Raw genomic sequence first — 22,537 nt, 5'->3', positions numbered from 1 at the left:
AATCAGTAACAACGATTTGTTCCTCTACACCAGTGAGGCTTTCCTTATCCCAGATTTGGAAACCGTAGTGGTACCTTTATCAAGACAGACTGCAACAGTGGTAATCTTCAGGTAATATACCAGGCTAAAAAAAGTAAAAATTGCAATCAAAAAGAATTCCCTGCAGAAGTCCGTCAGCCTGCCTTTAAAAATAACCACCTGTGGTTTAAAGCTGTTACACTGAAAGGGAAATATTTGTCTTGAAGGCAACCTCTTCCAGGAGGTCTATCCAGGCTACCTGTCAGGAGAGTAGATGGTCAGGACGAGCTTATGCCAGGTAGCCTGAAGCCAAGACCAGGGAAGGCCAGTTTTAACTGAAAAAACAGTTATCAAACAAGTACACTTACTAATTAGCGTGTTTTATCTCAATATTTTTCTTGAAATAATTTTAAAACCTAAATAATATTAGCATCATGTGCATATGCAAGTAGGCGTGGGATAAATATAGTGACAGAGGGAGTACAACATATAGTCAGAAGATAGACTGGATTACCTGTTCTGAACTGGTGAGGCACAGCCAATAACAAAGTGTGGTATAACACAGAAAGCAACCTATGAGACTTCAGAAGGCTCAGGGTGGGCTCCATGTCTGTGTTAGTGTTAATTTTTCAGTGGCCGTAGCAATCAGATGAGATGCACAGCAGCAATGCAACAAAGAGGAGAAAGAACTGACAGGGGAGGCTTCTTCACAAAGGCTGGGGAGCCCTGGGCTAAACAAAAGTCCTCTTGAAGTCCTCTTCAGCACTGTCTTTGATGACAGGTTTTGTGTGCAGCTGTGATTTGAGAGAGCTGGCTTAGATAGGCAAACCTATTCATGCCCTGTGAATAAAGCTCTGTTTAATATATGTTAATTTGGGATTAGAGCAATTTTTTGTCTATAATACATATGTAATAGACAGCTCCAATCTTTTCTGCAGACACTAATCTGAGAGAGAAAAATTGCTTCTTTTTACTATGAGTCTCAAATTGTACTTGAGTGTGAAAGTACCTTAGATAATTTGGGTAGCATCAGTCTAGATACACCAAACACAATCACAAGCTTGCCCTGGCTTTCTGTAGTTCACCTATGCGCATGATTTGCTTTCTTTTTTCCAGTCACAGCCTGTAGGATATACCTCATGTATTTCAGTTAAGAGGTAGAATGTTCACACAAAGCACATTTTTAAAACAATCACTGTGTTCTTCAGAGAAACAATACAATAATTGACAAAATATTCTTGACCCTCATCTCCAGCATGCTCATTTAAAGTACTTAACAGTAAACATAGTTCTAGGTGTTGACATGTTGATACAGTACAATATATTTAAAGAAATGGAAGAAGAAATGTTAACAACTGATATGTTTTATGCTCTCTAAACTAAGAGCTGTTCCACATAATTTGTTTTCTAAATTGTGTACTGTTTTATAGAAAGAAAATAGAACTCGATTGATTCCCTTAAGTGAGTAAACACAGCAAGGAAAAAAATCAATTAAGAAAATAATTATACTTGGTATTGTCAGGAGGACAAAAAAAAAAGCTGTAAAGGGAAATAAATGCAGTTGTACATACGCTGCCAACAGTGGTGGCTTCTGCAGTTCTGATACCCACCAAGGTTCCTTCCAAGCATGCCTTGGTAGAATTATGTATACAGCAAGCCTTGTTATAGGAGTTTTACCTATGTATTTGTCTCAAAAAGCACTGTACCACAACAGATCAATTTGAAGGTAGGTCTATCTCGGACCACTTGCCATTTTGACAAAAAGGACTTAAGACATTACTGAGGGGCTGAAGGGAAACAGGCGAAAACTATCTCCCCACCCCTGAAATTCTGATGGCAGCCTGAAAAATAGAAAAGAGCCATATCCCGTGCTAACTGCAGCTTGCACAGTCTTGAGCTTCAGCTACTGTAAAAGAAATTGATGTGAACATATTTAGTTTACAAAAATCAAGCAGCTGCATGATTATAATTAAGATTTGAGGTCCCAGACAACAATTCAGCAATTAAAAATCAGCATCTTACAGTTGTTTGCTAGTAGGTCTCCAAAAATGTTTCAGATTTTTTTTCATACCAAAGCTATTCAGAGTTATAATTAGCATTAACTAACACCTTTTTTGACAGTCTCAGACAGCAGGCTAAACAGTAAAAAGACAGCCCTCTAAAGACAACATATATTAGCAGGACTATGAGAAGCTACTATTGGCTCTCCCTTAATGAAAAAGAAATACTGAAATTACAAATCTGGGGGTTTTTTTCCATAACATGTTTCAATTTTGTCAGTTCAAATCTACTAAAGACCAGCACGGCAAAAATGGGCAAGTTGGCTTTAAAAGACTTATCAGTACACTACAAGGTGTTTTATATTCCTCAAGTCTGGCAAAAGTTCAGCACAAGTGTCCATCTTTAATACTGAAGATATGCAAGTTAAACTTTTTTCTTCTAAAACAGATTTAGCTGATAGGGTAAGATTCCCTCATTCAATAAAGCATTCAGGGAAAGAAAGATTTTACTACACATATATACTTAATTTTACTTTACATCTTTCAGCAAGGGGAGTGAGGCAAGTAATGACTACTGTAAGAATATAAGAGAAGAAAAACTGGAATGTGGACTAACATAAACTGTTGAAAACTTCAGCATAGAGAAGAAACTTTTTTTTATTTGTATGGTTAGTGTATATTTTACCTCAATTGTTAAAAAGTATTAATGATCATTGTACTTCATGAAAGTCTAGCAGTCAATACAACAAAGGATCATTCATTCCATGCATTCTCCTTCTAAAACACACACTTCAAATTTAATCAGATTTATGCAAGCATTTTTTCAGTTACCTGCAGAGTATCAAATATTATAAACATACCCAGGAAACCAAGAATGCGTTGGGGATGAGACATATAGAAAATTTGGTTTACATGAGGTAATAACAGTAAGCTTCTCCACAGTGAGTGATATTACTCAGATACGGCATAGTCATTTAGTGCTCAGAAAATAAATGAATGTGTTATTTTCAAATTTAGACCATCCTATTTTCACAGTCTAAAAAGCAGCATAAAAGCAGGCGTTCCCACTCCATTCTCAGTAGGCATAGGATAGGTGAAACAGGGAGGAAAGGAAAAAAATACAGGGGAAGAAAAGAAAAACGAAAATAAAAGAAAAAAAACAACAACATACTAACTGGGAGGACACAATCTGCCAGTCACCAAACACAGCACGGCAAGTTAGTTTTCTGTCTACAGCTTATACCCTCATCATCTCCTCTTATGGTCTGCCTCTTATTATTTTTACTCAGAAAATACTTCCAAAAGTGTATAATCTATAAATGTTAAAACACAGGAAAGACATGGCTTCCTATGTATGACTATTCACAACATCCAGAGGCATCACTTTTATATATTATCATGGTTATTACTGATACTACCGGTATTAAGGTTCATCTGACTTCGTCAGAAAAACAGAAAAACAACTTAAAAGACCAGAGTGACAAACTCCAAATAAGCATGCAACATGTCAATTTTCCCCTTCTTTCATAGAAACCTCTGCTGTAATGTAGTAACAATATTATTGTATTAAAACTTAAACAAAACAGTTTAAATCCAGAGTTTAAAGCTACAGTTAGTAGCTGCACACTGTCACGGAGGTAGGTGAGTCCTATTATCTTCCATTAATACATCGCTTCTCAAAAGCATACATCTTGCCTTAAAGTTACTAGGGATCACTAGAAACCATTTTCCTCTTGTAACGTTACAAAGAAAGCTGCATTTTAATACACAGCATTCTCCCTGGCTGAAAGTTTTAAAGTAGCTCTGTTTTCTTTTTGAGACTGAACAATCAATGACTTTGTACATTATTCCTGAAGTTAATATTGTGTTAATCTGAAGTTACTCATTAAGAAATGCCTCTGTAAGATAAGAATGAAGCCACACATAAAATGAAATACATGAGCAAACAAATAATCGGTGCACAAAGATAGGTGCCTCAAGCCCCGGAAGCAAATCTAGCAGTGGTTAGACTGCTGCAGGGGAGAACAAAGTTGGTCCTCAAGGAATACAGCAAAAATGCCTCAAGGCAAAAAAGCAGAGACTGCCTTTACACTAGCAATCTACAGCTCCTCTGAGGAAGAAAAAGATGGATGACTGCTAGCATTATTATGCTCTTGAGTTTACTGAAATGCAGTACCTCTTTCAACTGACGATACTGAGCTGATGAGATGGAACCTAAGTCAAATCTTAAAAGAGTTCAATAAGTCTCCCCACTCACCCCCCCAGAAAGAAAGAGTTTACAACAGGTAGGAAGGGGTTGCAGAAGCTACTAGGAAATAGGGTATTACAGATGTGAACAGGCGTGCCTTAATAGCTTCGCTAATTTTACTGAGAACTTGACTACTGAATATTGTTTAGGGATGAAGGATTCGTTCGTTTTTAACTTGTCATTTTGTATCGTGGCAATTGCAGTTTAGGAATTTGTCAAAATAAAGCTTATGCAAACACAAAACTGTTCGAACTCATTTTAATATTATAACTGATGATGATTGTTTTATACTAAAGCTATTTGGTTTTGCTTTTTTAAAAAAAAACAAAATAGGCAATGATTTTTTTGCAGAAGGCCTTACCTTCTCTGTGGACTACGGTTCTGAGAGAACTCTGAATCACTGTCCTTTGACGTTGGAGAGCCCTTATAGGTGTAAAAAACATCCTCCGTTTCAGTAATATAACTAATCTCATTTGTAAGGTTATCTACAGATGAGTGTCGTGGTTTACGAATTTCATGACGTAGTCTAGGACTCCGCCTTAGAAATAAGGAACACAAGCACAAGTTGAAAGATCGGAATAATTCATAAAACTTTACCAAAGTGAAATTTCTATCCTATTGCAATCTATGTCCTGAAATCTTCATGACAGGCCTATGGGTCTCACTTTAAATAATCCATTTTTAAACATTTTAAATGGTATACCAGGCAATCAGTACACTGAACTGATTCATTTTTTCCCCTCTTCTAATATGCTACCTGTATTGTTAAAGTTCTAATCGTAGGATAATTCAGAGTGGAAGGGACCTATGGAGGTCATCTAGTCCAACCTTCTGCTCAAAGCAGGGTCGACTGAGGTTGAGTAAGCAGGCTGCTTAAGGCTTTATCCAGTCCAATCTCAAAAACTTGAAGGGTGGAGACCACAAAACTTCTCTAAGCAACCAACTGCTCAACTGTCCTTGTGGTGAAACATTCATTATGTCCAGACAGAGCCTCTCGTGTTTCAACATATACCTGTCGCCTCATCCTTCCACCATGCAACACTGAAGAACCTGGCCTCATCCTCTAGCTAGCCTTCTCCTAAGTGTTCCCAGGCTTTTATTAGGCATTTGGGAAACCCTTGCTTCTCCAGGCTGACCAAGTGCAGTTGTCTCGGCCTCTCCTCATAGGGTAAGTGCTCCAGCCTCCTGACTACCTTAGTGGCCGGTGGCCTTTGCTGAGCTTGCTCCAGTTTGTCAGTGTCTTTCTTGTATCAGTGGACACAAAAGCGGCTGCAGCATTCTAATTATGTCTAATGAATGCTAAGCAAAGGGGGATAGTCACTTCCCTTGATCTACCATCTATGCTTCTGTTAATACTGCCAGGTTGCTGTGGACTTCTTTGCTGCCAGGGCACAGCAGATAGCTCATGTACAGCTTGCTGCCTATGAAGATTACCAGGTTCTTTTCCAGACAGTTGCATAGCAGACAATACTGTTGCACTGGGTTCTTCCCTCCCAGTACTTTGCATTTGTCTTCACTGAATGTCATACAGATCCTATTGGCCCATTTCTCCAGACTATCATGCTCCCTTTGGATAGCAACCCTGCCCCCAAGCTTATTGACTCATCCCCCCAGTTTGGTGTTGTATGCAAACTTTATGAGCAAGCACTCCATTGCCTCCTCAAGGTCATAAAGACATTAAGCAGGACAGGTCCCAAGATAGATCCCTGCAGTACTCCACTTGTTATTGGCCTCCAGGTAGAGTATGACCCATTAACAACTCCCTTCTGAGTCCAGTTATCCAACCATTATTTTTTTTTTTTTAACCATCTTGTTGTCCACCCTTCCAGAATGTAATGTCTTAACTTGGGTATAATATTTTGGCAGACAGTATCAAAAGCCTTGCTAAAGTTGAGGTAAGTGACACCCACTCTTCTCCTGTTGTCATATATATTCTCAGAATAACAATGTTTAAATACATAGTACACACTACCTAATTATTCAGCTAGAGTACATACAAATAGAAAAAGTAGGAAGCTGGAAGGCATGGGAAAGCCTGAAACTGGATTTACCAATTAGGGGTAACAGGAGGTGATCGAGAAGGAAGGCTTTTGGTCTCTAGGTGCTCAACAGATAAAGATCGTCTCATAGACGGGTTCCAAACCATTCCACCTATAACTTTTCTGCAGTACTGGCTGTTTACGGACCTGAAAAGAAATAGAAGACTGTATGTGAATTATTTGGGATAGAAAATTTAAATGACATAAGATATGCTTATGAAAGTCAATTTTATAATTCATGTGTTTTAAAGAGTCACCTGTGCTCACCCTTCCTTACTTACACATTTGCATTCTCGCAGAGGCAGTTGCTGTCCTTCACTTGTAGCAATAAAACTGTTAATCCCTGCTACAATTCTAATCACAAGCCTCAGTAAAAATAACTTTTTCTGGGAGTTATTTTTAACCCAATTGTGTTTAAGAAGATGGAGGGGAAAACAGGAAATTCAGTGTGTCCTGTGGATACTGAACTAAGTGCCAGACAAAACATGGTTCAAATACAGGCAAAAGATTCTAGATGTTCCCTGTTAGAACTCATAAAGAGGTAACATTTCACTAATGGCTTCACTGAGCACAGGACTACCTTAACCATCTCCCTGCTGCCTCAGCAAATAAGAGCTACACCAGACCACTCTATTTCCAGAAGGAAGCCACGTGGAGTGATGTGTTCCTTATAGGAATAAACCATTAGAGAAAGATCTGACATGAAAACAAGATCTCCAAGCCTGGACTGCTTCATGTGACAAGAATCTGACAAGATAAGGGTTGCATCAGAACCAGAACCTTCGCTAGAAAAGCAATAAAAATACCTTGCTAACGGAATTATACAGCATAAAGAATTTTTTTTAAGTAGATCAAAATTGAGATAAACTAACTTTTATGTATCTTTTTACACAGCATTCCACAAGACAAGCAGAGAGATAAGCTGCTCATCCTCAAGTTTACAAGCCTAGGATTTCTCATGGAAAAGCAGCAAGTTATGAGTTATAGAGAAATCACCTTCGGCTCACTACGTCCTGAGCTGTACCTAATGGGCAGCTGGGATAGCAGAGCATGTAAGGACTTTACTATAGAGCTGAAATGTCTCAATTTTACATAGCATAAAAACAAAACAAAACAAAAGAGTTGTTTATCCTGTGGATATTACTCATGCCAATATCAAACCATATGTATGCTTTGCATTGTACTCCTTTTTGTTTATAAAAGAAAAAAAGCAACCCAAACATTTTTTTATATTCTGAAGTATTTTACGTATCTTGTTCATGATTTTAAAGCAAATTAATTCCTTCACCTTCTAAATGTGTACTTTTAAAGATTCTCCCGGTTTAAAAAACAAAGAAGGAAATCTTAACATGAAGCGACTACATATCAGAACCAGCTACCCATGTATGTTTTTAAGCTTACTAAACACACAGACCATGATCTCAGGAAAAGCTTTTGCCTGTACTATCCATTTTATTTCTGTAAGTCTCCTGAATACCAATGACAAGGCACCGGCTACTCTGGCCTTCTACAAAAACAGTTCTAAGAAGCCTTACATGGGTGGAGCGGAGAGGGAGAGTGGAAAAAGAGGATGTATTATAAAAAAGGTGTCTTGAAGAATTCCACATATTTTGCCTTCACCAGCTTTCCTTTTTTACAAGTACCTGTTCATGCATTTTCCAATGCGGGTGACTTTTGAGGTGCAACATAACTCATGTGATGGAAGCCAAAGCCCTGGCCCTGACCCCAGAATCACTTTGACAATATATTCTCTAGATATTTCAGTTAAGTTACACAACAAACTCCTGAACTCCAAGTAGCTGCTCTTTATATGTCAAATACAAGGATATTTCTCAGCAAACATAGGGAGAGGCTGCCAATGCTTTTCTGGAATGGGCTGTAATATCTTGACATGACAGTTCCTTGCTCCCATGTATTACCAAGGTTATCCTTTGTGAAAAAATAGGTACATTTTTAGCTTTTCAGAGAGGAATGAGAATGTGCATAGGAGAGGTTACTCAGCATTCAGCCCAGAAACACTGAATGAACTTACCTCTCAATCTGAGATGTGATTCTGCCTTTCCTTAGAATAAGGCTTACAGGTGATTTATACAACTCAGCAGCCTAATTTAAATGGAATTCCACTAGTACCTCAAGCTAAGACAATCTAGAAGGGCACAGAGATGTGCAAATAAGAAATTGCATTAACAGTTTGCAAGAGTTTAACTATTTGAACTGATGCAGTAAATGCTAGGATATCTGCCTCACATGAGTTAAAAGAACATAGTACAAGCAAGCCACAAATTCCAGAGGAAAACTTGTGATACTTAAGGTGGTAAAACCTGAATGTAACTTCCCTCAAAGCTGACGGAAGTTGGCCGAAAAGAACTATTGAAGAAAAGTCAGTCTTAAAACCTCCAGGGTTACATGGTATGGTCGGTGGGGTTTTTGTGTGTGTGTTTGGTTTTGTGGTTTTCTTGGTTTGGTTGGTTGCTTTTGGCTTTATTGTTTGTTTGTTCTACTCAATGCAAAATTTTGTTTCCTTTCATAAGGGAGAATACAGAATCCCTTTTTTTGTTTCATAGCTTCCACATGAGCTCAGAGCCATCCTTGAAACAGAATGTGGAAACTCTTGTTGTCTCTTTCAACATTCCACAATCACAAATAAGTAGGAAAGTAAAATTTTCAATACATGGCTGATAACCTTGGAAGTGGCTTGTTCACACCTTTTCTTAAATTGTTGGAGAAAATAATTTGCTGAGTGACAGTGACCAAGTTGATAGGAACTACTGAAAGTCTCCCCAGATTCCTGTTGCTTCTTAGGTACTTTAGCAGTCTCTGATAGTAAAGGTTGCCAAGTCATTTCTGCCTCACGTAGATCCTAAATTTCATGCTTGTTGCTGGCGTAAATAAGGCCAAAGAATGCATTAGTACAGAGGATATAATTAACCTGATGGAAGGTACTACAATGAACAGTTCTCCCTAGAGATTCCTTAAGAGCTTAAATAAGCAATTCACCAGTGATAACGCCTCAGAACATGAAACCACTGGAAAAGAACTCTTTCTTAGTAACTTAGTTCAACAATGAGAGCTATCCTGCATGCTACAAGCTATTAAGAAGTTGTAACAGTAAATTTGTCAGTAATCAAATTTTTGGTAAAAATTGGCAATACTAAACAGGTACCCTTTGGAACTCATACCATTTTCTTTCTTAACATTACAAGGGCTGTGCAATGCCTGTGTGTGCATGCGTATATACAAGCATCAGGATTTTGAATCTGTTTGCAAGTTTGAGAGAAATAAAGGACTCCAGGACATGACAATCCTACAAGCTTTGAGAAAGTCACCTCCTCCGAGCCTTCACTATAGGAAGAACAAGTTAATATCGCTCCATAAAGGATCTAATTCTCAAAATATAGATCTGTAAAACATTAGGAAATTAAATTACTGTTCATACCACTACTCGTTTTCACTTGCTTCAGCTATCCTCTAGTACTAGATGAAAAATATGGAACTCCACTCCAGCAGAAAGCATAACAGTTTATCAGTCTTCTTACTGTTGGACAGCCCTCATGGATGAACTGCTTCATTTACAAGCAATACTAGTCCACTTGGCATGAATTTCTGCAGTATCTAGAGAGACATGACTATATGAAAAGCCAAACAGCCACCAAAGTCTGGGAAGCTATTTGAAATGTGATGACATCATCCAAAAGTTGAAGCTTATCCAAATAGGAAAAAGAGAATCACGTCTGACAAATTAAATGTAAAGTTAAACTGTTAAGGGAACACACTGCAAAAATCCCACAGGCAAAAATAAAACAATAAGATACTTTTCCAAAAATCATCAGAACAAGTGGGTTTCTACAGAGACTACAGATGATCAAAAGACCAAAGAACCCTCCAAAATCTCATTCAGAGAAGATAATGACATAAGACTTTCTTTTTCATTCACTATTAGTATGAAAGATTTTTGGTAAGTTTCATGACAGAATTTTTCTTGGGGGTGGGGATGACAGGACACAGAAGAGACCATGATGACACACGACATGATGACATTTGTAGCTGAATTGCTGATAAATGAAACAACAGAACAAATCAACATAACAAAAGAAATCACTGGGACTGATACTTATCAAAAAAATCTAAAAGCCTCTAAGATGAAACAGCAGAACTACTGGAGTATAACCTCTCACTTTAAACTAGTCATTTAATCTACTCAAGATTTCAAAAAGACATTTAACAAGGTTCCTTAAACCCATAAAGAAACTAAGGATCTAGGGAATAGGGTCCTCACTTGGAGAAACTGCCTGTTCACTTGTGACATAAAAAAGAGAATAGGAAAAAATGCTTTAGATTTATCATGAAAAAAGATCAGTAGTGAAGTCTTAGACCAATATCTGTTGGGGGCTCTTCTGTTCAACATATTCACAAGTGATCTAGAGAAAAGAGTGAACAAAGTTTGCTGAAGATACTAAACACACAGGATAGCAAAAATAAAGGTCAATTGTGAAGTGCAGAAGGACATTACAACTTCAAGTGCCTAGATGATAAACTGGCAGATGAAGTTTAATGAAGTTAGGGCCCAGTTGGTGCACATGGGAAGGAACAATCCCAGCTTCATACCACCATGAAACAACCAGCTCCATGACCAGCAGAACCCAACGAGGCAAATACAAGATTAGAAATGTCACAAAAGTGGTGTCTTGAGTAATTGGATGGGACAAAATTTTTCATCTCCATGTCAGTAACAAGTGGTTGGTATGATGCACTCCAGAAATTGCCCTAAAATATTAAACAGAGTGTGTATATGACACTAAGGGGTAAACAGTTCAGAGCAAATCTGTTCTGCAAATTCTCTTGTTGGATCATTACCTACATGACATTTTTACTTTCTAGTGTTTTTGAACTGAAAGAGCAAGTTGAAACAATATCAGTAAAACATGCTTATATTGAAATACCTTTTTAGGAAATTATAAGAAAAGTTCTATTGTCACAATACCACGTTGCAGAAACTGAAACCATAGCTATATAACTTCTCAAATGGTTCACATAAAGACTGAGAGACAGCTGTGGGCAGAACTGAACTATCACTGACGCAGACTCTCCCATTTCAATTACAAAGCAAAACATGCTTTCACACAATACTTACTTTGCTGGATTTCTAGAACCCAGGGTCCAATAATGTGACAATATCTTTTTTTCATGAGGTAGTGACTTCTTTGCCTGAAAAAATGTGTGATGCTCTACACAAGATTTCCATAGATTTTTGCATGCTCTGTAATTCAACATGTTGAAGGCAACAATATGCTCTCTGGATTCATTCTGTAACAGTAGGAAATACCATGTTTCAATATATACAAGCAGATCAAACTTAGTAAACAAGCTCATAAAACAACAATAAAATTACTTTTAGCTTAAATGGGAAAAATGCATTTAGGAAAACAAAAAATCAGCATATAGGAGATTTTGAGCTGGAGATGGCCAAAATATGACTATATGTGACTATATGAAATTCTAAACTGCAAAATGGACACTTTAAAAGTTCAAGCAATACTGAAAAACTTAAGTTTTTCAGTTTCTAATCCTTACAGTGTTAATGAAATATTTAAGCCTAGAGTGGTAAAGATTTTGTATATATGGGTGTAATATTAAACAGCTAAATATAGTTTCAGGTTTCCAGTCAGATCTTGACCTCCTATGACAAACAAAACTCTTAAATATTCCATTAAGGGTGCAACGTAGAAAGGAAAAAACCCCTCAATCCTTGAATTCAAACTCTTCGCATAAGGCTTCAATTCAATAATGTTCTTTCAAGAGTCACAGTATGCAAAAACCATCTGCCTGAGAGTTTTTTAGAAGATACTAAAGATGTTAACAGTGATCCATCTTGGGGGAAAGAGAGTAGCTGTGATGGAACCGGAGCTGCTGCTACCGCTGTTCAAATCCAGTCCTGCTTTCTGGATGATAATCATGAGGCCACAATGAGGAGATCAAAAGGAAGCAGAATACAAAGCTTGTGTGTCTTGGTGCAAACTCTTACTTGTAACTTCAGTGCCAAAGTGCCAGTGAAACACAGGTGTAACAATTGTGCCACCCACGTTTATGCCCTCATCAACTATAGATCTTGTTGAGCTATTTCAAATCCCGAGAGAGTTTTGCATAAGATAGGTGGATTGCAAAGCCTTTTTATTAAAGGACTCAGATCTAATAAAGCTCTTTCTCATACAATCCAGCGAGAAATAGAGGTCACACCTGGATAACACCTTGAGTTGTCGTTGCCGTTGTCCTTTTATTTGTTCACAGCAACAGTCCCGCTGGGAAGTACCTACAGACCATTTTGGCTGGAATACTCAATCCATTTTTCTTTTATTCTTTTTGTTTCTAGGCAACATTTTAGAAATGCCCTGTATCAGAGATCAATGCCACATACTGCCAATCACTTTGACTACTTCAGAGAATCTATGACTGAAGTCACTGTTTTAGAAAACCAATGAGAATCTCAAGAGAAAGATAAAAGGATTTGCCTCTTGATTTTACATAGGCACTGCAAAACATTTAACTGATTGCAATCTTTCAGGCATGTTTTCACTATAGCTATTAAAACATTTAAAAAATGTTTTTGCTTTTTTTGAGAAGTAGGGTTTGTTGTTTGAGCCTCATGCATAGTAGAACCAACTAATTTTTGTCAGTTTGCCACAGTTGCTTGTGATAAGCTTATGTAAAATAAAATGTGCAAGTATAGTGAAATTTTAACTCAGAATTTCTTGCATTATAAAAAGCATACATTGCTTAATGATTTAATGATAAATGGCTTTTCTGACATACTGTCTGTTGGTTGAATACCACTTGAAGTGTTTTACTAGTCCAGAAGACAAATAAAAGGAAGTGTATAGATATTTTTGTTGCCCTGGAGCACTGGTCTTTCAATTGCCACAAAAATCAGTTTATCCAAATGTCTCAATCATACTGAAAAGTCATAGAGTAAAGATAAGGAATTAAGTACACCTAATATTCTGGTTTAAAATTTAAGTTTGAAATTAATAACGAATTTTGCTCTCTATATCACAAGTATGTTCTTCCCAACTGTTGTAACAGAACCTTCTTAGCATCTTCTAAGTGGGCTAAAAGTTTAAATACGGACTTAACCTAGGATAAAGACTTTCAGAAGTTTCAGAAAAACTTAGTCATTTTTTAAATTAACAAAATCTTTTGTGAACATAACCATCTGGCTCACTAACAGGCCATGTTGCAAGTCGTGCTATTAAGTCTATGCACCGTTTTAAAGGCTAAGAGAGTTCTAGCAGGATCCAAGGAGCTAACGCCCATCATAATTCTCAACTCAAGTTCCAAAAGAACAGTATTTTAATAGTTATCAAGAAACAAGGATTAGAGAAATCTGTGGCCATTAAGGTAAAGGGAACAACTCTCCATATCTAAAGTGAGTGCCTTGCTATTTCAACATCAGGGAAAAACTTTGCATCAGATGCATGCCTATTCCCTTCACAGAGAATTTGAAAATAGCTACAGCATAGCAAGTACAAATCTATTGTAATATGCAGAAAATTAAGGTGGTTTTAAGTATTAGATAAGCACATTGGAAATAAAGTTTCATTTCTGGGAGCTTTAAAATGTTGCCTGTAAACCAGCATAGTTCCTATTCCTACCTTAAATCTTGCACCCTTCATTAAGTCTACATATCATGAGCTTTTATAGCATCAGACACTCACTGATTCATCAGTCTTGCTCCCCAGTCCTTATGTAGCTCTTCAGTAGAAACAGAAATATTGCATACTTCTATCAAGTAGCTGATCAACAGACTGAAGCAGTGGGAGGGTAAAAGAAGAGATGAGTAGCAGGGAGAGAGTGAGATAAGGTAAGTTGAGTCTTCAGAACAGGGGCATAAGGAAAGAAAAAAGGAGTAAGAGAAATAAGAAGAATAAATCAATGAAACATGGCACATCTCAGATGAGTGCAAATTCATAGCCTTTGAGAACTTTTTGTAGATTTTGTAACGAAACCTACACGTGACATACAAAAATGAAATGTTACAGCACCGTCACCACCTTTAATAAAATCTTGCCTATGAATACGTAGTATCAGCTCTGCTTTCCCCACAGTTGTCCATCTTCCTGACTTTCAGCCTCATTTACCTATTTCCTCCTGTACCTTCAAGCAAAAATCTGATCAATCCAAAGACCAACACCACTTCAGTCACCTGCCCTCACAAACCCCTCAAGCAACCCACCGTTCTGGAGAAAACCCCTAGTAGTCCAGCTGCCTTCTCACTCCCACTGAACTGCGACAACAAGGTTTTCCAAGCAATACCACTGAAGTACTGCAGGCTTGCTGCTCTAAATTTCAACAAAAGGGGCTAACTGACAAGGATGGATGTACCTAGAGATTTAATAGCACACCTGGTCTGCTTTTCCATATCTACTGAGAAAGAGTAAAAAAGGTCATGCGGCTGGCCTTATTTTCCCTACAGTTCTGCAGCTCTTTAAGCTTGATATAGTGTGCATTACTGTAATCTCAGTGGGTTATGAAATAAAGAACTATGATCACTTAAGAGGAGATTAGTTAAAAGAATCAAGGGCCTTGATCTCTCATCATTTATCAAACGCTTAATGGAACAAACTTTAAGAATGCTGCACTCTTCAAAGGTGACACAGGTCTCCAGAAAGAAAAATTTAATTTTTGACAGCAGTCAAGTCTTTATAGAGTGAGCACACATATTTTATATGATTTTTAAGTCCAGAGATTATTATATATTCACAATTCTTCCATATTCCAAAAAAACGGTAGGGACACTCATTTTACTAACCACTGTTACTCATCACTCTCAGAGAATTCTGTTCCTATGTTTATTCTCACAGACACATTTGGAAGTTGCTGTCCATAAGCTTGCCCACATTTGTATACTTGAAGATACTTAGAATTTAAAATGACTACTTATCAGTGAATTTTTAATCCTCAAATATAGAAAGTGGTAATACTTGCAAGTGTAATACAATTACACTCACAAGCTAGTGGAATGGTTTGACATCCCCTCGTTTCTTCATACAGTGAAATATATCTGAACAAGAGAAGTTTGCATATAACCAATATATTTAGAAACGTAAAGGTTGCAAAAAAACATAATACCCCTCTACAGTGGCTTAGGACACATTGTCTCAAAAAAGAAAACAGTGTCATTTGTGCATGCTATGTGTGTAAGCATTAGTGCAGTAATACTATCTCTAGATACTTTGTTTCCACGAGCCCTGAAAATTAAGAATGTGTACATACATGCACACTCCTCAAATTTGGAAGATACCCACCAAACTTGGGGGGGCAGGGGTGCCAGGGAGAGAAAAAAAAAAAAGAAAAAAGAAAAAAAAAGTTTAAAACATTCTCCTTTTGGGTAAAAAAGCCTCCCTAGCAATCCGTGTTCAGCAGACCCTTTAATCAATGTGAGTCAAAAGGTATTCTTGTAACACAGGTCCTATCAGTTCAAGATATCATTTACTACTTGAAAGAGCCTTCATAAAAGTTTACATACAAGTTAACACTTACCTTTTACTATCCATTCGAGTTCTGTCCTCAAGTGAATTAAATTATTTATATATCTACTGGTGACTAATTTCTGTATTTTTTCTGTCATATTAAATATTGGTTTCTCTTGTAAAAAGATATCTTAATTTATCTGATCATATTGTGGCAGCACAGTACTGTAATCCAGATTTTTTTTCCCTATTAAAAAGACTAATATTACAACTGTTCTGCAAAAAGCACACAGCATTATGAAGACAACTCTTAAAAGCAGAAAAATTTTACATCACTGTTATCAACTATCTTCACCTATTTTGCCAACTTCTAAAGCTCTCTATGTTACAGGCAGCAGGAGGTGCACTACTCCCTTTTCCAACCTCATGTCTTTCAGCTGCAGAGCTCTCCTTTTCTCCAGGAACCTTCCTTTCTCCCAGAACTCTGAGCCCCATAAGCAGAAGGGACCTCACAAAGTCCTCCTAAATGGGATAAGCAGCCATTTAGTAGATTCACTGCATTGAGGAACTCTACAGGGCAGGGATAGCATCAAAGAAAAAAAGCAGCAGATGCTGGCAAAAACATGGAAATATGCTAGGTTACTAAATACTGGAGAAAGGACAAAGATCTGCAATTCTCCCAAATCTCCAAGAGAAGAAACTTGCATGGGAAAGATACAGTCCAACAGATTGAATATGGAAGAATTCAATGTTGGAAAGGAAACAAAAACGGGAAACAGACCGAGGATAAGAGGACCAGAATAGCAAGGACAAGTTAACAAAACAATTTCAAAGGCAAGTTACCCCAACAGAGCCTTTTGATCAGCGTTTTGTTGTCTTAACATTTAAGGCAAAAAAAATAGAACATGACCATTTGAGCAAAATAAATGAATACTCACATGTTTTTGCCGTTGTTGTATAAAAAACTTTTTCCTTTTAAAGGATATTTTTAATATGTTCACCCTAAAAGAAAGAAACAGACTATGAAATAGTAAACAATGTTTAGAGGGATAAAACAATGAAAAATAATACTGCATAGATAGAGCCTAAAAGATTACAGCTGTTAAATATTCAATGAATAGTATGCAGCCATCTCCTGTGTTGAGTGGCATATAGGTGTCAAGAAACTCAAATGAAAAATTTTAGCTAAGAAAGGCCTTTTAAAAATTGAGTTTCTTCCTCATTTACTCTTTAAATAGTTTACATAGCAATTCTCTCCCACCAAAGCTATTCTTGTAGCAAAAACTTGATGACATCCTCTACTAAGCTGCACAAGTGTTAAATGTGTCATGTTTGTATAACTTGAGAATCATATGACAACTGTGACTAAAGGAACAAAATTTAAGACCCTAATGACATGACAAGGTTGGTCATACATCATCTGAAATTTCCCAGAGAATTTACAGAATCGTCTTCATAATGTGAAAATTTTCATGTACTTGCATTAATAACTAAACAAACATTTATTTAAAATCAAAACTGTAAAAGGACAAAATCTAAGAAAACTGTTAATATATTTTTCACTTCAATTATTAGCACTGCTACATAATTTATGTGGTAATTTTATACAGAACCACACATCTCTTTTCTACATATACATAGTATGAATAAAGATTTATTTATTCATTAGTAAGGATTGTAATTGGAATCGGACCTCAAGCAATTTTCATTTTAATTATCCGTTTTGCTAAATTAAACAAACTTCTAGGTACCCATGCACCTTCCTACAGCAAAACAAGATTTGCCCAAAATACCTAAGTTTTCTCTGCAATACTTCTACTTCAATAACTGAAAACCTACACATTTTTGAAAAAGAAACCTGTGACCTGTGATAAGCAGGAATCACAAGGATGCATTAGGAAAGCTATTTAAAGTCTCATCAAGTCATATCTGCCTGAAAAACCACCATGAAAGGGGTTTGGAAGGTTGCTGCTAAAAGTCTCAGAATATTTTTGTCAACTGATAATGTTTCACAGCACCTTAGATCTCATCAAGCATGAACTATATTGAAGGTCATCTCAGTTCTTACCACAGTTTTTGCATCACTCTCCGCAAGTGGGACAATGGCATATCATTCATTCCCCACTACCCATGAGAGATACATGCTTCAGTTATAGAGCAATGTCCTTCATTGACACAGGAAAGTATATTTGCCAGTTACAAACAAGATAGATAATGGAACGAACAATCCCCTCCCACGCAAAAGAGGTGGAAAACTGAACGTGAGCCCATTTCTGAAAATGTTTTTCTCCATCAGTTGCAGAACCACAAAGAAACAGGAATTTCATTAACGTTGTTTCTTGACTACCAGGCAAATTGTTGTGCAAGTTAATGGAAAGTTGAAATCATATCCACCTCTCCTGTTAGGCCAACTCTTGAGAAACTTGCACCATTTGACTTGCTACCTCAAAGAGTAATGATCTGTATTGCTCATCTAAAACTTCTGGATTCTGAACTTCCCAATAAGTCACATAAACTTTCAGTTGTATTTACTGAGATGCAACTCATTTATATATAAAACCTTTCTTAATCCTAGTGCTACTCCACCTGAACTAGTACAACTCAAGTTTCATGCTTCTGGTTCTTTCTTACCACATTTCTTGACTCAGATTAAACTTCAACAAGTTTTTGTAGTCACTCTCAGCTTACGCAGCTGCTGTCACAGTCTGTTCTTATCCTAACACAGAGCCAGCAGAAACGCAGGACACAGAAAACTAACCTTGCAGACTAGGCAAAAACCCTCCACTCAGGAACAAAATGTAGCCAACATACCAAAACACCAAAACTTTCTCAATCCTTCTCCTCTCCCCCGCCCTTTTTTTAAAAAACATGATTCACTGCATGACCACATAATCACTTCAAGCCAAATCAGGGGTTTAAGTCTCTTTATTTTGACTCTTCTCTAAGTAGAGCATCTCTCTCAATTCCATTCATTCTTTCTAAAGTACAACTAAACCTATTTAATTCAGTGACAAAGAACACTTGCTAATCTGACAGTTTTATTTAACATTAACTAAAAATCATTTGCAATGTTACGCCTACAAACTGAGTGAACGATGCATATAGCAGAATCCACAAAAAAATCCAAGAGATTAAGGTATCAAAGGATTTAGATTTAACAAATGCTTGAAGATGCCACATCCAAAACATGATCTGAATAGAATGCAGTTACTCTTATTCTAGCTGGTGGCTCAGCTGCCCTTATCACTCACCAATAACCTGTCCAGTGACTATGCAACATTCACAAATCATTAAATTTCACAGTTTACTTGTAAAATGCTCAATACTTGTAGCATATTAATACTGATACATCTTTTGTGTCCCACCTTCCTATCATTTACAAGGGTCAAAATAGATTTGTCACTTAGTGGGCAACAGAATTACTCATTTCTGATCAAACTGGCAGTTCTGTCATAGCAGATAGTACTAACAGCTGGTATTTTTGTCTTGAAGAAAAAAAAATGTTTCTTTAGCTGTAAGTCTTACACTTTGCCATTGGAAGATTCGGCAGGAAAGGTTCCATAAAATTTGCTATGTAAGACTGTCGAGTTGTTTTTTAAGTTGTAACTAGCAATGTAGAATGTATTCCTCTAGCAGTTTCCCTGAAGTTTTCAAAGCAAAGAAACTGGATATACTGAACAGCATTTAATACAAAACCTTAACTGCTGCTGACGTAGAGGGGGCTTGTATGTTTTTGCCGTTAAGATAATATTTTACTTGCAAAATGAATTTGGAAATTATCACAAAACAGTTGAGCACCCCCAAGAATAACCTTCTAGAGCATAAAAAATACTGTGTTAAATCCCGAGTTATTTTTTAAATAACTGTCTTGACTTACATTGCCTCTGACTGATCAGTCAGCTCCTTATGTAGGTTGCTTTGATTGAAAATCCTCCTTTTGCCAAGACAGTATTCTCTCACTGCCTCTGTTCCTGAAAACTTTTGGTCCCCTTTGACTACTACCATATGGCAGAATTGTATTGTTGTCATCCACTAATGCTGCAGAGTATTTTACTTAAAAGTTTTGGAATGAGTGCTTTGGTGGTGTTTGCTGCCACCTTGAGTTCTACCACGTTTATGGTGAAGATTGCTGAGCCCATATGAAAAACTTACTACGAATGATGTTACATAAAAAGCCTAAATACCATTTCAATTAACTGATTTTTTTTTTTTTGCATTCTCAGGCATATACTGTTCTGTAAGGAATCTCTTAACCTGCACACTTTCAGCACATCCAAGATACATTAAAACTCCAGGTATTACAGAAATATATCCTTCTCTGAGGTCTAAAAAGAAATTAAAATTGTATACTACAAATACAGCACAAGCTAGTCTGCTTTGGTGACTTTCCTTGTTTGCTCGTTTGGGGGGGGGGGGGCGAGGAACGACCATTATTTTTGCATGAAGAATTATGACTAACTCATTCAAGAAGCCAGAAATAAAATATAAAAAAGTTACCCCCATGTAGTGATTTTTTTCTCCTTTTAAGTTGTGAAGATATTTTAGGGAGAGAGTAGGAAATCCTGGAACAATTGCATTAGCTGACAGCTGAAAATATTGCTGCCTAAACCTCATACTTCAGAGCGAAAATTATTTGAACTGAAAAATATGTGGGGTTTTTCCCCCCTCAATTTCTTTTCGTAAATGAGAATAGGTTTTCGGAAATGATGTTTTAGCATCTATGTTTTATTCCTTTGTGCTCTCCAGGAGTAAAAGTAGCACAGGAAGATGTGGATTCTTCCTGTCTTTTGTGCTATAAATCTCTCTATCCCTTCCCTAAAAAAAAAAATCATATAGTCCTGGATTTTAAAATGCCATCACCATGGTTTTCAGGAATAACTATTATCCATTCATACCTTAGGTCACTAAATTGGCAGAACAAGACTTGCAGAAGACAGAAAACATGCCTCCAGCTGGCATTTTTTAAAACTGCAGCTGTTTAAAGAAGCTGAGAGATCAACATATGAAAAGGCAGAGCTCAGGGCACAAGGATGAAAGATAAAAGTCTATTATACTTTAGTGTGCATTAGAAATGGAAAAATACAAAATGTCACTGTGCTGTATGAAAGCATTATTGACATACATTTAGGATGGTTACAGTACATCCAAGTGAGTTCAAACACCACTCACTGCAAAGAAAAAAAAGAAAAATCCAAAGACTGTGCAGTACATTTTCCACTAAAACTTAAATTGAAAACAATTTTATTGCTTTCCTTTAGGAAATACCTGTTAGGATGGGTTCATAATGAAAGGATGGAATGACTTGAGTATTTAAGGAATATTGCTAAGAAGTATCTTTTTATGTAATTAAGGGGCAAAACACAAGTACAGCCCATTAAAATGCACTTTTCTCTCATGATTAAGAACACTATAGCATCTTACTGAAAATGTTCTCCAGAAAAAACTGTTACAATTTACATGAGGAAATTATGCATAACATGATAAAGCTATACTTTATCAAGTATACAAAACAAGTTCATACTTACTTTAAAAAAGAAAGACTGGGAAAAAGTCTTTCTGATCCAATCCAAAAACCTTAATGAAATGCCCAGCCTCCATATAATTTCTAATTTATTTTATCATTTTTAGTATGGTATAGCTAATAAAGCCCATAAGTACTATAAATAATTATAGCTTAACTAATTTCTAACATCATTCACGTTAGACTTCTTGTGCACATTGCTTCCTCATAGAGATTATGTTCTACAGCACTATCATTCATTTTAATGTTTTCAGTATCATAGAATAATGCAAAGGTCTCTCCCTTGGAGACTCAAAAACTTGTTAACATTATATAGCCTTGTTTGATGACCTTTAAAAATTTGCCTATATTATATTATCCTAGTTCCAGTAAATCTGAAATTCCAAATAACTCATTTTACATTTCTTTTCCAAGGAACAAGTATCTTCTTGCTGAATGACAGGATAAAATGATCAGACCATTAGCTGTTGAACTTTACTAGTAATACTGTTGGTTTTTTGTTTGTTTTTGTTTTTTTTTTTGTGTTTTTTTTTTTTTAAAGACATATTATTGGATATAACAGCAGCAAATCTGTAAGACCACAGGGTGCTCCTAATCATGTACTCACACCTGTATATGAATTAACTTGATCAAGACTTCACACAGTTGAACAAGTTCAAAAGTCTTAGAAAATTAAAAGGCTAGGCAACAGGTTTCATTTTTATCTCAACACAAGGAAATACCATGATACCCCATAGAGAAGAAGATTTATGTATTGTAGGCTTCTTTGGAGTAAATGTTAAAGCAAATGGAAATAAGATTGAGAAGACCAGACATATTTTTTTTACTAGTAAAGGAATTTACCAGGGATAGAAGCTTGTGCAAATGAGTTTTCTATATACAGCAATTCCACCAGATGCAATCCCAATCATGAGATCTAGATTATGGAGATCCTGAAAATGAAAAACACTGTAAGAACACAGATGAAGTTTGTGTCATTCCCATTTATCTACTTATAAATTCATTTTCAAGTTTTCTATACTTATATCGCTACTCCTGAGGCAAAAATTCAATCACATATTTCGATTTCTCTCATGCATATTGTTCCTTTGATGTTATCTACTAGGTATTATAAACTTTCACTCATCAAAACAAGTTGTAACGTCCATCTTACTACACTAGATATTCCTTAGATCAGTATCAGACTACATTTTCAAGTCCAGCCTTATTAATTTAACCATGGGAAAGTTGAAGTACTTCCCAGCATC

General features: G+C 36.6%; 1 protein-coding gene across 4 annotated transcripts in view; it reads right to left on the bottom strand.

Moving 5' to 3' along the window:
- The window catches only part of PTPN3 (protein tyrosine phosphatase non-receptor type 3), a 101,090-nt gene that overhangs the window by 43,578 nt on the left and 34,975 nt on the right, over positions 1–22,537 (bottom strand). For all 4 annotated transcript variants that reach the window (XM_049830430.1, XM_049830431.1, XM_049830432.1 and 1 more), the window contains exons 9-13: positions 22,134–22,222; positions 16,708–16,771; positions 11,437–11,609; positions 6,318–6,452; positions 4,628–4,804 (exon numbers count right to left, since the gene is read on the bottom strand). In XM_049830430.1, coding sequence (XP_049686387.1) covers positions 4,628–4,804; positions 6,318–6,452; positions 11,437–11,609; positions 16,708–16,771; positions 22,134–22,222 — 638 coding nt within the window. The remainder of the gene's footprint in view (positions 1–4,627; positions 4,805–6,317; positions 6,453–11,436; positions 11,610–16,707; positions 16,772–22,133; positions 22,223–22,537) is intronic.

The sequence above is a fragment of the Accipiter gentilis genome, chromosome 27, assembly GCF_929443795.1.
Source record: "Accipiter gentilis chromosome 27, bAccGen1.1, whole genome shotgun sequence".
NCBI classification, from domain to species: Eukaryota; Metazoa; Chordata; class Aves; order Accipitriformes; family Accipitridae; genus Astur; species Astur gentilis.
Note: the sequence above shows the minus strand (reverse complement) of the source record. Positions and strands in the feature narration are given on the sequence as shown.